The sequence below is a fragment of the Miniopterus schreibersii genome (assembly GCF_964146895.1).
Source record: "Miniopterus schreibersii genome assembly, chromosome: 5".
Lineage (NCBI taxonomy): Eukaryota > Metazoa > Chordata > Mammalia > Chiroptera > Miniopteridae > Miniopterus > Miniopterus schreibersii.
The window spans coordinates 82,456,910-82,474,117 of NC_138106.1; the positions used below are offsets into that span (position 1 = coordinate 82,456,910).

A 17,208-nucleotide genomic window follows, 5' to 3' on the forward strand; every position below is an offset into this window, starting at 1 on the left:
CCAGGGAGTCATGCTAATTTGATCTCACGTAAAACAAAACAACTATAAGGAATCGATTTTTTTCTTTATTAACGTGAACAGAGACATCATGGCTACTTGTTTAAAATAAAAATAGTGCAAATTTCTTCTCTTACATTTTGACTACTTTTTCTTTCTTCTGTTCTCCCCAGAACACAAATGCTAATTAACAAAGCAATAAGGTAAAGGAAAAGAACACTTACATGATTGCCTACTTTATAGCAGGCACACATCACTTTAGTGAGTCCTTGCTAAAACATGAGCAACATTCTCATTTTACAGTTGAGAAAACTGAGGTCAAGTAGCTTACTCAAAGACACAATGCTAGGGACAGGATTCAAACCTAAACCTAATGTCAAAACACATGCCTTTTCTACCATAACAGTAAGACTATGAAAAAAAGCAAGTATCTACAATGACCTGAAAGAAATAAAGAGTTGTGCATGAAGAGTGCTTTGACTGAGCAATGCATGCTAGCTGAGAAACCATAAGCATGAATCCAAAAATTACAACTGTTCATAATTGCCATTTATCTTATCTAGCACATTCCTAGCAGAGGTTCTGCTCTGAGAACAAGGGAGGTAACTTCTTGGAAAAGGCACTGGCTCAGTGATCTTTAGACAGCCAGTATAGTTTACCTATTCGCTAAGAACTAATGGTTCTTTTGGTTTGTTAGAAAGCTTAAGACATCTTCAAAATATATGTATCTATACATAGAATATCGCAAAAAAAAATTACCTTGCTTTACTCAAAGACCCTTCTAACTTTCTGTGTTGAGTCACAATCACAAAATCCACTATAGGAATTTCTCAAATTACAAAATCAAATCTTTTGTATTAAGAACAAACTTCTTTGATCGAGCTGGTAAATCTGATATATTTATGGTCAAGCCCCCTTACCCAAACCAGGTAAAAATGATTCTTCATAAATTCTCAGGTAGAAGCTACAATCATTCTTGGAGGCCAGGCATCAGGAATCACCTACTGTTTCCAACAAAGCATCTAAAACCTTCACCCCCCCCCTCCCCCGCCGTAAGCTCTATAAATAACATTACTACTACTAAAATGCATTAATTCTAACCTGGGTAACATTTTGCCTCTTCTCTAAGAAATGTACACTTTGTTTAAAAAAAGAAACTGTTAAGCTGATTTCAAAAAAATAAATCTAATGAACCTAGCTTAGCAAACTTGTAAAGGTTATGGAGGAAAAGAAATCCATCACTCTTCTATAAGAAAATTTAAAAAATATTTATAGCTTAACACTTAAGAGCAAATAGCAATTCTTTCAAAAAAGAGCCTAGCCCAGCAGGGCGTGGCTCAGCAGTTGAGCATTGACCTAGGATCCAGGAGATTGGGGTTCGATTCCCGGTCAGGGCACATGCCCGGGTTGCGGGCTAGGCAACCGATCAATGACTCTCTCATCATTGATGCTTCTATCCCTCTCTCTCCCCCCTCCTTTCCTCTCTCTGAAATCAATCAAGATATATTTAAAAAAAAAAAGAGAGAGCCTAAATAGATAAATTCATGTAGACTTAATCTCTGGCCAAATGTACACATCATTAAAATGAAACTAAGCTAAGACCTCAAATATTTATGTATTCTAACTATTGATCATAAGTTCTACCAATGTAAAAACAATGTGCTACATTTCATGATTTAAAAAACTCACAAAAATGCCCCATGGGGATTTTTATTATTGGTAACACAAACTAAGTGATTTTTGTGAATGATGAAAGCTGTTATTCATGCTAAACAAAGCAGGTAAAATGAATACTCACAAAGCTAAATACTATTTTCTCAAGTAACCAGTCTTACAATGGTGTGATAAAAGCTTTTACCAAGGAACTATTAAAAACCCGGCCTAAAGTCTGGCCACTGTGGCTTAATGGTTGAGCATCGACCTAAGATCCAGAAGATCGAGGTTTGATTCCGGGTCAGGGCACATGCCCGGGTTTTGGGCTAGATCCCCAGTAGGGGGTGTGCAGGAGGCAGCCAATCAATGACTCTTTCAAAACTGCTGTTTCTCTCTCTCTCTCCCTTTCCCTTCCTCTCTCTCTGAAATCAATAAAAATATATTTTTAAAAGCCCACAAAAAACCTGGCTAGATATTTATATAAAAATTGACATTTGTTTTTAGCATCTACAGAAACCTTGCTCACCAATGCCCTCAGCATATTTTACATTCATCTAATTAATTTTAGGTCAAAATCCTGGCAAGACAAGAATGCTTAAAAAGAGGAAAAAAGGATACATGTTGTGAATTGTATCAATGTCAATTTCCTGGCTTTGGATGTTATACTGTAGTCATGTAAGATATAATCACTGGGGGGACTGGGTGAAGGGATACATGAGACTTCCCTGCCTTTTTTTTTTTTTAATGCAACTTCTTATGACTCTATAATTGTAATTTACAATTATTTCAAAATAGAGTTAAAAAAGATACACGCACATGGTAAAAAATAAATTCAAAGAGTATACACAAAAAGGTATACAATCAATACAAAGTCCCTTTCCTACCTCATACTCCCTTTGTCTCTAGCCAACTATAATATCTGTATTAACGGCCTTTTAAAAAGCCCATTTATGAAGAATGTCTTTAATACTTTAGAGTGGGAAAGACCTTTTTAATTATGACTCAAAATACAGTAAAATAAAAATTTCAATAATTTCCCTAAAATATAAAGTACTTGTACAAATCTGTAAGACTAGAAGCCCAAGAGAAAAATGGATAGAATTCAGACAGTTCACAAGAAATGACAAGAAATAATACTCAATATCTCATTCATAATAATACAGATTAAAACTATAATGCAATACCATTTGCCTAAATAGACTGGCAAACATATTAAAATTTAATACACTGTTAGTGAGGCTGTGGGAAAATGGGTTTTCTCATGCAGTGCTGTTACATGTGGTATAACCTGTATAGAGAGCAATTTGGTTTTACTTAACACAATTTTACACACACATACACCTACATCTAAGAATTTATCCTATAGATATTTACACATACATAGGAAATAATGTATTTACAAGGTTACTCATTACAGCACTGTTTATAACAGCAATGCTTGTATCAATAGGGAACTGGTTAAAGAAATCATGGTAGAGCCATCCATTCAACTGAATACTACCCGTTTATAAAAATCTCCACAAAGATGCTTTTCTGTGTACTGAAATGGAAACAATGTGCCTTGGAGATCTTTAAAAGTAAAGGTACAGACGTGTGTCTACTAGCATTTATGTGAAGGGGGAAATATCATATATTGTATTTGCTTGTACATGCATAAAGAAATGGGAAGGATATACACAAACTAAGAAAGTGGTTATCTGGGAAGGCAGGCAGATGGGGGACAGGGGCAGGAATAAGACTCCTCCTACTACTGAGTTTTGGAGAATAATGAAAAACATTCCAAAATGAAAATGACTCACAGAGTTATCACCTTATACAGTGTGAACTCAAGACATGAACAAATGGCAAACAGGAAAGGGGGAAAGAAGGGAAGTGGAGCCAACAACTCCACTTTCTTTAGGAACTATCTCATTCTAGAAGAAAAGGTACTATGTTCAACATAAGAAACAGTAATATTTGTGATTTGTAAAATTTATTTCCTTGGCTTAGGGTGAATTATAGTCACTTAAAAGTGATTCTGATATGTAAATAGTGAGTTTGTAATAAACATCTATGATATAATAGGCTACATAAACTTATACAATAAAAATGTTACATTAAAAATGCATTCCAAAGAAGGTATAGATAAGATTAATATTAACTTTACCTTCTTTTTCCAGATCTCTTTATACTTCTAAGTTATGATATTTGGGGGGAATTATTTTAGTACTTGGTAGTAAAATTCTGATATACTTATAGTTTTTTCTTGTAGAGCCACTCTAAATAAACAATTAAAAAACTAGCTGAATTAAAATTCTATTAAAACATTCAAGATGGGAGATATAAAAATTCAGTCTGGAAATACTAGAGACTGATACAAAAGTGAAACACACATAGCAATTTTACCATTACAACCCAAATATTCCAAATTATGAAAGTTTAATTACTATTCTATTATTTCAAGTCAAATACTTAAATGCTATAAGAACATGAGATCATATCTACTTAAGATAAATGAGCATGTGCACTAGCTAGTTATTTCTTATTAGACTAACATTAAGCAAGGCTTGACAGGATGAAAAATTTATTTCCTTCCCCTGAGTCAGAATGAAATAAGAAAGGGTGTGAGAAAGGGGTGGGAGGAGGGTGGCATTTCCTCAATGTTGGAGTGCTTACATTTAGAGCAGGCTCTCTTGACAGAGATTTCATTGTACTGTTTACACAACAGCAATAGATAATTTGATGATAGCACAATTCATTACTAGGGAATGAAGGATACATGCTAAGGGGCTTACGTCCAAATTAAAAATTTGACACTATAGTCCTGGCTACTTTAAATTATTTCCTGGAGACTGGGAAAATAGTAAATGACTGACAATTATCTAGACTGAGATGTACACTGTTACCTAAGAGTAAAAAAGCGGAGAGGGATTAGAAAGGATTTTAAATTTTGCCAGTTGATGTCTAGCCAAGAATACTGAACAAAAATCTAAATAACGTAGTTATACTAAAAAGGAATGGAGTGGATGTAGTTTCATATATTCATTCTAGATATTCTAAAACCAGTTCCTTGAGTCTTTTGGGATAGAAGTTGATGGCAACCGCTTCTAAAAACATCAGAATTTAGTGATTAAATTATACCTTAATTTAGTAAAATATGTTTTTCTTTTTTAAATACTTTTATTGATTTTTTTTAGAGAAACATCCATGTGAGAGCAACACATTAATTGGCTGCATGTGCCCTGACTGGGGAATCGAACCAGCAACCCTTCAGGACAACGCCCAAACCAACTGAGCCACACGGACCAGGGCAAGATCTCCGTTTTTCAATACTGATATTAAGAACTATCTTTCCTAGAAAGTACAAAATTTAAGTAGGAAAGGAGAGAAATATTCAATAAAATTTCTTAATATAAATTAAGACATTAAAAGCCTAAATAGGAGTTCAAATTACTTCAGCTGTGTTAGGAAAAGAATAAAGATTTAGAAAAAGCCTAATTATGTTTAACAGCCATTTTGTTGTAAAGATCAATTCTCCTTCAAAAGGTCGACAATAGCATTCCTTCCCTTTGACTACACGGAAATAATAGCACTTTCACTACTTAAGGAAATTTTCATGGTGTAAGTGTATAAAAATGAACAAAACTGGAGAAAGAACATGACAGAAAAGAGTATCAAGGGAAATAAAAACAAAAACTCTTAAGATTTGTGTTTCATTTCAGAGACCAACAAACACTGAATAAATTTTCACCCAGTAGTAAAAATAAAAACTTTTTTATGCAAGCTAAATCCATCTATCATTTCTAAAAGTAATTCAGAATTCTTCAGCAATGACATAATAATAGGTCGGGGGGGGGGGCGGAACAGAAACTATTTTACTAATTGATTTCTAATGCTGACCATTACATTCTTTCCCCCATTCCAAATGCCAGTTCAACTTTTAAATTGGATATCCTAAACTTCTCGAGACCCTCCATGGTTTACTCGCACTCTCTTTGCTCATACTCTTTCTTACTATTTGAATACTTCCGTGGATATTCTATCATTCTTTTACAGCTTTCAGCTAAAATATTTCCTGTAAAGGCTTCTCTAATGCTTTCAGAAGTAGTATAGTGAGTCATGCCCCACACCACTCTTATAGCACTAACCACATAGGCTATGTTTTAACAGCCTATCTGTCTCTTACTAGACAAAGGTCTATGTGGTATACAAAATCTACTACAAGGCTGACAGCCATCTACTAAAGAATTCACATGCTGTAGAAGCCTGGATTCGCAAATTGTATACTTGGAATTTGAGTCCTAAATATATCACAACTGTAGTTTCTCTAGCTATAACATGAGAGAGCTGTACTGGATCACCCCCTACACTTAACAGCAAAATTATTTTTTCCAAGCAGTTCCTGGATATGGGTAATGCTATCATTTTAACTAAACTCAAAACAAATAATAGGAAAAATGATTTAACTCATTCCTCATTTTCAGTCCAAAACCAAACCTGCCATATGTTCTTGCTGCCCTATATATAATCCTCCATACATCTAGGTAATACAAATTCCTTTGGAGGCAATGGGTCATAAATGCTGAACTGAACTAACTTTGCCTTTTATTTCCTATACAGCCAAGTCTCAGTAATGCTTATCTTTCTAGATAACACTTTGGTAAAAAATGATAAATCCCAGTCTGTCTCCTCTGCACAATGCCCAACACTTGATAACACTGGTTGGAATAATATGAAATTGGACAGTGTTCAGCGGTGGGAAGATCACTGGATGTGGAATTAGTTGCAGCTTGGCCTCACCTCAGATATGCAGTATTCTGAAGCAAGTTATACTCTCACTGAGTTTTTTTCCTTCATCATTAGTTTCAAAAACTTTTATAGAACTTAGTGTAACCACTCAAATGTGATTTCTTTTTGTCTGGAGAGGCAGGAGAGGGCTGGTTTTAGGGAGAGGGAAAGATAGTACATTCAAGATAGATATTGAAAAGAAGTTACTTAAGTAAGCAAGGGGCAAGGAGTATAGCAGGACACAGCAAAATGCTTGGTCATGGGCATTAAGCAAGGTAAAATGATACATTTTTTTTACAATTGAAGCACAGAGAATCTGTGAGAGATCAGAGGGATGATAATGAAAAAAAAAAAAGTCAAGGATGACTGGAGTGTTTAGCTTGGAGCAACTAGGATTGGGGAGGTAGTTAATGTGTCATAGGAAGAAAGCTAGATTTTGTTGGAGGTGAAGAGTGAGCAGCAGAGGAACCTGGGAAAAAAGATAAGAAAATGAGAAATTAAGCTTCACTTGGGAGTGAATTTCGAGACATCTGAATCGTAGATCCTGGAAACATAGAAAGAAGGTTGCTGGAAATAGATATCTAGAACTCAGGAGTAATCTCTAGCCTAGAAGTCTAAACTTGAGAGTTGTCCAAACGTGGTAGATGCTCAAACTGTGAGAATAAGCTTGCTTAAACAGTGAGAGGACAAATGGGGTCAAAACACTGGAAAACACCAACATGTAAAGACTTATGGAAGGCAGGCTTGGAAAGAAACTAACCTTCTTGGGAAACCTCATCATTTACTTCACTGACTAGTTTCATATTTATCTCTTTTCTCAGGCATTCTACTACTTTTTTCTTTTTTAAAAAAATATATCTTTATTGATGTCAGAGAGAGGAAAGGAGAGGGAGAGAGAAAGATAGAAACATCAATGATGAGAAGAGTCATTGATGGAGCCCACAACCTGGGCATGTGCCCCGACCGAGAATCGAACCCTGATCGCCTGGATCCTAGGTAAACGCTCAACTGCTGAGCCACGCCCGCCCGGGCTCTATTACTCTTTTCAACTAAACAGCTATTCTTGAACAAATCCTCTCAATCCCATTTCCATGATTAAACAAATGAGTGAAAATGAGACTATGCCCTGGAATACCAATTGCCAAATACCATTGAAGAGCACATCGATAATTTTGCTCATTTCATAGCTAATCATTTATTTATGCCAATTTTTTGAAGGTGCAGAGATGTTACTTAAAATAGTATTATAGAAAAAGCATAATTCTATGGGCAACCTATTTGACAAAGTAAAATTATATTAGGCTAGCCATTAGGATTATCTGACCAAAACCCAGCTTTTGTTCCTAAATTGCTACCTTACATTCCTTCCTAATTTGTCCCCAAAATCCAGGGATAGTAATAATAAAAATAGAGGTTATCGAGGAACTGTTTCAAAACAGAAAACCCAGAATAATAAAAGAGTACCATGAGGTTTTTAAAGAGATAGTTGCTTCATTCAGATTTAGACCAAAGGGACAGCACCAAGCATGGTTATCACCCCTTAAGAAGAGAATTTTGTATCAGGAAAAAAAAAATCTGTCCTACTTTACTTTTAATAAATCAATGAATGTTTTGCACTTGGGATGTTTTAAAGATTTAGATTGGCTTGGGTTTGAGCAAAGAATTACATTGCCCATCTTCAATAAATATAAAGAAAGTACAGGGAATATTTGCCCTAAAGAGTTAGTTTTCTAGGCTATCAGTTTACTACCACTTGGCTTAACTCTCTTTTGCTCTTTACTTCATTTTAGGGGTGAGAGAGTTTACTTCTTTGCATCTACCTAAGAAAAATTATCAAGGAATAATAAACTGGTTTAAGAGTACACGCTTTAGCATTATACAACCTGGTTTTAAATCCCAACTCCACTACTTACTAGTGGGGTGATTCTACCAGCTAACATACTGAAGTGGGTTTCCTCATCTGTAAAATGGGTTCACAGTTATATCTACTTTAGAGGACTGTTGTGAGGATTATATGAGACTTTTTACAATAGTAAACACTTAAAAAGTTAGTTTCGTCTACTGTTTGGATCAATTAGACTTTGACACTATATAATGTCTACTATCCCAGTATATCTTAAATTACAAATGAAGCAGTGAGGCACAAATAAAAATAAATTATAATTAGTATTAAAAAACAGCCTTTGTATGTATGTCTCACACCAAAAATGAAATAATCCTAGTTATGCCTTAATTTTAATTTCTTTGTACTCAAATTAGTCACATGTTAAAGATTTAATGCAGTCACAAAATATGTCCTAATAAAAATTATTTGAGATTTAAAGTTACAGCATTACTAATTAGCACAGCATTCCTGTGGACTGCACTTTAATAAAATTCTTATTGATTCTAAGATCTCAATGTTTCATTGTATAGGATAAAAATAATCTTAACTTCCTGTGGGAAATTTTTCCAAAGACCACTGAGGTATAACATAACTAATTTAATTATAAAAAATTTCCAAAACAGTGTTTAACTAAAAATATTCCATGCCTTCCCTTTAGTGTTATATGAAATTTCAACAACCAATATTACTAAACACAAATCAAAAGAGTGGGATAAAGTGTTGTTTTGCTTCTGAACCACATATTACTCTAGCTGAGGATCATGCTTTGAAATTATGTAATTCAAAAAGTGATTCTGGTACAGGACAACAAAGAAAAGTATAAAGTAGCACTACTATAAAATCTAAAGGGTTTAAGTTTACTCAAGCAGAACTATCCTCAAATAGGTTCATTTTCAGTGACAAAGAGTTTTTAACAGCTAACAACTTTTTCTCATTTCAATATAGATCCATGTCCTTGAGTTCTAGGTAATAACAATTCTATAATATAGATGTGGTAAATGACAGAATTTTACAGTTTGTACACATCAATTTTTGTAAAAGCTTTTATGATAAATTCTAGACTTACATCATAACCTGAAAATGTTAATTCAATTTAGATTCTAGAGTTAAGACTGTCATCTGAAATGGGATGCTTCACCTACATTCTCTTTGCTTTCTTTCTTTCTTGCCAGTAGGGCCCCCTCCACAGATAATTTTGTTTTTGTTGCCTTTGTTGAATATTCTTCTCCTTGTTAAAGGTAGGAACTGTGTCCATCTCAAGGGTCTATTTATTATAACACTTCGTATATAACTGATATTAAACATAATTAATTGAAGACAAAGATGGAATGAAGCTTATAGTATTTAATACATTAGCTAATTAAATTTGTAAGTTCAGTATAAACTTATGTTAGGCTTATTATGCCAGTGAGAAGAACTAAGGAATTAATCAGCTCTTTTACCTATTGGAAACTAATTAGAAGGGTATCACTGGAATATAGTAAAAAACAGGCAGACCTCCTGAGTTTTTTATTCCTGACAAAGATAGCCTAAATACAAAGGTAATAAACCTTTTGGTTATGTTCCCTGCATCTGGTTTTTACTGAGGAGGAAGACAGTGTAGCAGTGTCTATATATTACTGGTAACTGAAGTAAGGACAAAAACTGTTTAGGTTTGAGGAACAGAAAAGCTAAAGCTCTATGGATTTTCAGGTTACTTCTGACAAAATTATGCCAGTGAAACTTAGCAGTCTCACATACTGATCACGGTGATGGCAAAGTCATGGAAGACTTTGTGGAAAATAAAGTGGACTTTCAAACCTCTTAATGATCTTTTAGATAAAAACCTTGACAAATATCTTTTTACATTAGAATCATGGATTTAGGGAGAAGTCATTTTGTAAACCAGGTGAAAGGCTTAAATGCATAATCTAATACCTCATAAATATCTAATCTGTGGGTTCTCTCAATTGCCCAATATCATATTCTACAGACAATTAGAACTGAATCTAAAGAGAAATAAAAGACAACTCAAAGTGGCATGCCTTTAAACATGCTCATGAACAAACAGAAGTTCCAAGCGAACCAGGAGCCCAGAGTATGAAGAAATTCAAATGTACTCCAGTTTTTTTACACTAGTGGACCAAAGCACACCTAAAGGAGTTCCATGAAATCCTTGCATCACCACCAGAATCAATAATTTTACAGTGGAAAAACATCCTTGTTATCTCTAATATGTTAAACAATGTCTCCTTGTATCCATTTTTGAAAAAAACTTCAGAGCTACCTCTGTACTAACACCAATAACTTATGGCCATGAACAGGAACCCATATTCTTGAATATGGCAACTATGAAACCAAAGAACTAACTAGAGAATGTTCTCAGCTCAGCGTTTCCACGGAATTTGTAGTGCAGTTTATATTTTCACATGAACCTAATCCCTTTACTAAATGCTTTTAGTGATGGCAATCATCTGGTTTTTCTGCTTCACATTTTAGACTCCCTGCTGTACAGAAAGGGTTTATAAAAAGGTTTGAACATAAAATGGAAAAAGAAAGAAGACCAAGATGCCAAGATAAACATCACTGGAAGTGTCCAAAGGTTAAATGACAACTTCGAAGGTGTGTTGTAGACATGATTCAAGTATGAGAAAAGTGGCTGGAATAAATGCTACTAAATTCTCTTGCAAGTCAGATTTATAACTTTAGACTCAGAGATAGTACTGAATAAAAGGCTTTGGCTCTGGAGTCATACCCAGGTTTGATTCCGAACCTCATTACTTTTATAATATGACTTCACCAAGTTACTTAGCTTCTCCAAAGGATAATAATAGGACTAGATACTGGGATTCAGTGAGATAATGCTTTAGTTTAGTGTCTGGAACATGGTAAGTACTCAATATATTAACTATATAATTTGTATTAGTAAGGTTTAGTGATAAAAATCTAAATATCATGAAATACACAAAGAATATTGACTTAGGAGTCAGGTGATCTGGTTTCTACACCTGACTCATACCTCTAACTGTATATAATAATTTCTAACATTCTTTCCAGATACCAAATTTTGAGATACCACACTGCAAAGGGATTTTAATGTACTTAAACATTTATCAGATGCTAACTACAGGGTTACAATATCAAATAAACATAACCTAGAGTTTGAGTTTAGTTTAGTTGCAGGCAAGTGCTTTAGTTTATTTTTTGGCAAGTGCTTTAAAAGTTGGTTTTATAATAGAGGATGAGCCATCACTACTTAAGTTCAAAGGAAATCAAATTTATGTATTCACATCAACATACAACATAAATTCTCTCTTAGGTCATCCTTCAAGTTAGAGATATGAGAAATGCTAAGACAGGAAAAGATTTTACAGGGTATTCTGGGGGCACATATTGATTTAGGGTAAGGAAAGAATGTTTAGTAGAAGAAGTGCCACAGTTGAGCAGAGATAAAAAGAGCACACACAAAAATGTTCCAAGTAAAAACAGTAGGTACAGTTAACCATGCTAGAAAATTCAAATAATGTAACCAGTTAGAAGGTTGTTGTATTTCCTCCTAAGAAAGAACTGCGCCCTGAATGGGGATGAGAGAAGTGAAAAGGCTGAAGAAATACTCGGGAGACAAGCATGGTAGTACTATGTGATTACCTGGCTATGAGATATCAGGGAAGTTTGACTGTAAGGACAGATGCCTAGGTAACATGTTTGGGTGCCTAGAGCATATAGCTAGCTTCCTACAGCATGTAGGTGACACCCAACACAATCTATATGCCTTAGCATGGTGAAGAATGTGACAGATCCTGAGGACATCAATAATATTTAAAAGGACAAATAGAAAGGAAAAGCCTGCTAAGGGTACTGAGAAGAAATAATCAGAAGTAGAAGGAAAGAAACAAAAAGCTGGAAGGGATGGTTTCAAAGATGTCGAAATATCAGTCCAAAATTTAAAACCTATGACATATCAGTATTAGTTTTGTATAAATAGACACATATTTGGAAGACTAAAAACTACTTAACCATGATTGCAATTATTAATGTCTATGCAAATGTACTCAAGGTCAGGAAAGGAATATGTGAAAACTGAGAAGTAACAGTGTTAAAAACTTGGATTAAGTTTGATTATTCTTATTTTATTTCCCAAACTTTCCATAATTTCAATTTTGAAAAGGCAAATATATTACTAATAAAGAGCTGGTGTACAAATGTAATATCTAAAGGAAAACTTTTAAGATAGAATTCTCATTTTCTGATGATATATCAAATTGTCTGTATATTTTTAACCATGGCCCTAAAGAAATTAAGCTTATACCTGATCTGTAGGCTATTTCAATTTAACTGAAAAATAAATGGTTTCACTTGTGCTTTTTTTAAAGCAGTACTATTATTGTGTATTTAACTTTTAAGCCATATTTAGACAAAGAAACTTTGTTATAAACACTTAAAATAGGAAAACAGTTATAAGGTTTGGAGCTCATTTGAGAATAAAATTAAACCAACCTAAAGAATTCAAACAAAGTAGGTGTTCAATAAAAAATTCTACATATTCAAAATATATATTTTGCTGCATAACTATTTTAAAAGTGGACATAAAAGAGGATTTTAATGGAATTATTCACAACAAATGGGAAACTAATGTAGCACTTAGTAAAGGGTTTTACATGGGATTCATCCCTCTACCAAGAAACATTTGCAGCTGAAAGTAGCTTTTGAAACCCCTTCCCAATGTTTGCTATTTATAACCTTAAATATTGAAGGTTGAGTTCCTTAATGGTTAGTACAATACCATTCTAGTAAGTACTAAAACTTTTATAATACATAAATAATAAATGTGCTTATAATAATAAGCATTAAATTTAAATAGGCTATTTTCTAATGCAATAAATACTTAATTTCAGATAGTAAGCAACTTACCAAATTTATTTTTTGGCAAGTGCTTTAAAAGTTGGTTTTATAATAGAGGATGAGCCATCATTACTTAAGTTCAAAGGAAATCAAATTTATGTATTCACATCAACATACAATATAAATTCTCTCTTAGGTTACCCTTCAAGTTTTCTAGGGTTACTCTGCATACTGCCATACCAATTGAAAGCCCAAGTTCCAGTTAGAAACCTAGATTCGAATCATAGGTAACAGCTATGTGACCTTAGCAAGTCACTTAATCTGTGTAAAACTTTGAATTTCCTTCTCGGTAAATTGAGGATATTGATAGTATCTATATAACATAGCTGTTGTGAAAATTAAATAACACGCCAAAAATACGCAGCTGTGTCTGACATGTAGTAACCCCTCAGTACCAAAACCACAACTACTCTGTGGAGAAATCCAATCAACACTTGCACACAAAGATAGACAGTATACCAAAAGCAGATAGGGTCTATTTGTCCCATCAGTCTAATGGTCACTTACAATAAAGAAGACTTGGATAAATATCAGTAACAGTTATAATAAGTGTATTCATTAAAAATTTCTTTCATAAGTTACACACTGAGGTGTCTAGCAAGGCTTGTTCCTTAGACACAAACATTCAATAGCAATGTTACTCAACTGTTTTTGAAAATCCGACAAACGCCCTGAACCTTTCACTGAAAACTGTACATAATGTTCAATCTAAAACTCCATAGGGGTCATGATCCCCTGAAGCTCACCCACTGACTACTAAATATGGATATCCTACACTAAAATCTAGAAATTATTTTCCTAATTACCAAAGTGATGTAATTCATTGTAGAGAAAAAAGAAAGTATATAAAATAAGGGATAACTTTTGTTAAGTTTGTTGTATTTCCTTCAACACTACCACTGACTGTAATTATTGGTTTAAGAAATCTAAGTTTATAGAATATGTTCAATATGAAGTCATGGAATGCCATATCAGAAACAATTCAGAATATTATTCAAAAAATAAAGATGGGTGTAAGTGACTGAGAGTGTGTGTGTGTGTGTAAGGGAGAGAATAACCTATCTCTGGTTAAGAATAAAGTCAGAAATAGATATGGTAGCCTGTTTAGATGATAATTTCAAATAATCTTTAATAGACTTGCAGTGCACTGCACTTTAATGAAAATATTAATTTGACAACTGTATGATCTTGGATATACAACTTAACCCAAGTCTTTTTCTTCATCTGCAAAATATGATTATCTTCAGATTGCAGATTAAGATCTCCTTCTCATCTAAATTGTATTATTCCAAGAAGCCCCCTATAAAATACAGCTGTGTAAAAAACAAAGCAAAATAAGTAGGCACACTAAACAGGTTAAAAAATCTGTTTTCTAAGCTGAATATAATTCTGAAAGGAAATGTTTTAATTTTGAGGGCATACAAAAATGTATATTGACTTCTAATATATTTTCATTTGATATTGGCATCTTAGGTGTTCTCAATGCAAGAACTGAGAAAAATTTCTTGGTTTTATTTTTAGAGACATCAAGAAGGATGTCTTTTATTAAGAGAAATAAAATCCCCAAAGCAATAAATTAAACTCTAGTTTATAAAGAAAACGAATGTAAGTTAAAAAAAAAATTATTTCTCAAATATCTCCTGAGATAATAACTAGAAAGTATTTGGGGCGCTTACCTATATTGTAAGCATCTACAGCAGATGCAATAGCAATATTTAAATAATCTTACTATAATACAGGATGTCACTTTATTTTAAAAACTGATTTTTTATTAAACACCAATGCAAAGATATGGCCTTTAATTTCATGAGACTTTGAAAGGAATACATCAAGTATTTAAAATTCTGAGTTTTAACTTATATTTAATACTATATTCTTAGTTATACAATGTGCTCATTTTGTTCATAAATAGTCATCTCAATACAATAACATCAGGTATAATACATAAAATCTAATCCATTAAGTCTTACCAATTTATGACCTGATGAGACACTCTTGTGGACAACATTCAGTCCTTAGAAGCTAGAATAACCCTCCAACCATGTGAGGGCATCACAACTTTTAAACTTTCGGCTTTCGATCATTATTATGTCACATTCCTCCTCCGATGCTGAATTCTAAAAAAAATTCTAGCAAAGAGTTTAAGTAAATAAATGTTTTAATCAAATAGCCTTTAAAAATCTTTTATAGCAAAGTTTTATGTTTTACCATGATTACACAACTGATATTTTATACTTAAGTATTTTTAAATGTAAAAATAAGTTCATATTTGATCTGGATACTTCAAACTTTAAATTTCAGCATGGACTTTCAGGCCATCAGGAATACTTGTTAGTAAAGAGTCAACAGAAATGGAATCAATTATAGGTTTAAGATCATGATCCAGAAATTATGATTTAACACCATAACTTGCTATAGATAGCTTTGTAGTCCTATAGAATGAAACTGGAATTCTACTGTTTGGTCCACATCTATCTATGAGTTTCTAGATTATAGCACAGGTGGGTGGATCAGTTATAATCTATATTGATCATTTAAATGATCAAGACAGCAATTTTTATACCTAAATCCTAGTCTGTCTCTACTACCCCCCCATTTTAAAATTAGACAACATGATGGAAATAATGTTATTTTATGTGTTTTATATAATAGCCATAACAATGTGTCCTATTCAGAAGTGGTCCTACTGTTCATCTGTGTATGGGCACATAAAATTGGGAGTAGGAAGATTTAATAATGGTACCAATCACTTCATTAGAATATAATCTTATATTTACTGAATTTTTACAAGAAAACTTTAACTTGGGCATCTATTTTAATCACTGAAGGGTATTATTAACATTTTCTGTCTGATAAGAATGGTCATTTATATTTTCAGTTGCCAGTAATCCAGAGAAAAGGCAACCCACATATTTATGGGCATATTTTTGCCTAAATTAACCCCCTAATGATGTAATGGGGTAAGGGGGAAGGGAAAGGAGGCCATTGTTAAGGAAGATAAGTATGTGCAAAGCTATAGAAGACTCAAAGACAGCATTGTAAAGAAAACTCTGCAGCCATCTCCAGAGATATTTGACCCAAATGTAGGGGCTGGAGTTATTTTGTTACAGGTTTTAAACTTTTAGTGGCATTTTTCTATTATACATTGTCAATTAAAAGTCTCCCACACAATCTGAAGAACTATTAGGATTTTTCCAATTTACAAATATCTTTCCAAATGTAATCTCACAACACAATTGACTTCAATAAAATCATACAACTTTACTGTCATTTGTCAAAGCACAGTCTTATAATGTAATCACCTGGTGAAGGCAAAAATCCATATTTATGAGGATAAATAATAATTTAAAGTTGTAGTCATTTCATCAACATATTACTGAAATGGTTTTTGAATGTTTAATGCAACTGTTGTCTCCTATCAACCAAAGTAATACCATATTTTTAAAAATGTTGATAATTTACTCTTTTGTGGGACAAGTCTCCTGAGAGAAGATACAAAACCTAGCCATATTAAGCAAAGTAAATGCTTCCTGAAATATATGTATGCTGGTAATTTGCTTGTAAGGCTTTGATGAGCTCATCACTTAAAGGGGAGATTACCTGACACTTTGTTAAAAGGCCTGCCAACAAGCATTGTTATGACAAATGCCTGGAAAGCCTTTGAAAACAGAATTTAAACCAGCCAAAAAAAAGCAAATTTGGTTATTTCACTATGAAGCTTACAGAAAAAATTTTTAAAGTTTGTGTGCATTATTCAAATGTTCAAAATAGTAAATTTTGAACTTAAGAGCTATATACATTTAAAAAAATATAAAACTTCTAAATCAAAATTTTCCTGAGCATGCATTTTCAAAATTAGCTGCTACCAAGTACAGGGTGTCACACTTGAAGAGTTTCAATAACTAAAATCCAACATGTAAAAAATCCTTTTTAAAATATAAAATAAACTTAGGTAACTGAAGGGCTTATGGATGAATTTAGATTAATTAGATATCCTTTAAAAATTAATTTGAAATTAGAAGTCT

General features: G+C 33.2%; 1 protein-coding gene across 4 annotated transcripts in view; it reads right to left on the bottom strand.

The window, feature by feature from the left end:
• The window catches only part of TSC22D2 (TSC22 domain family member 2), a 47,531-nt gene that overhangs the window by 7,655 nt on the left and 22,668 nt on the right, over positions 1-17,208 (bottom strand). The window contains exon 2 of one of the 4 annotated variants that reach the window (XM_081138128.1): positions 15,173-15,312. The exons of the other annotated variants lie outside the window; for them this stretch is intronic. Coding sequence (XP_080994254.1) covers positions 15,270-15,312 — 43 coding nt within the window. The 3' untranslated portion in view covers positions 15,173-15,269. Of the gene's footprint in view, positions 1-15,172; positions 15,313-17,208 lie in introns of those variants that run through there. 4 annotated transcript variants of the gene reach the window in all.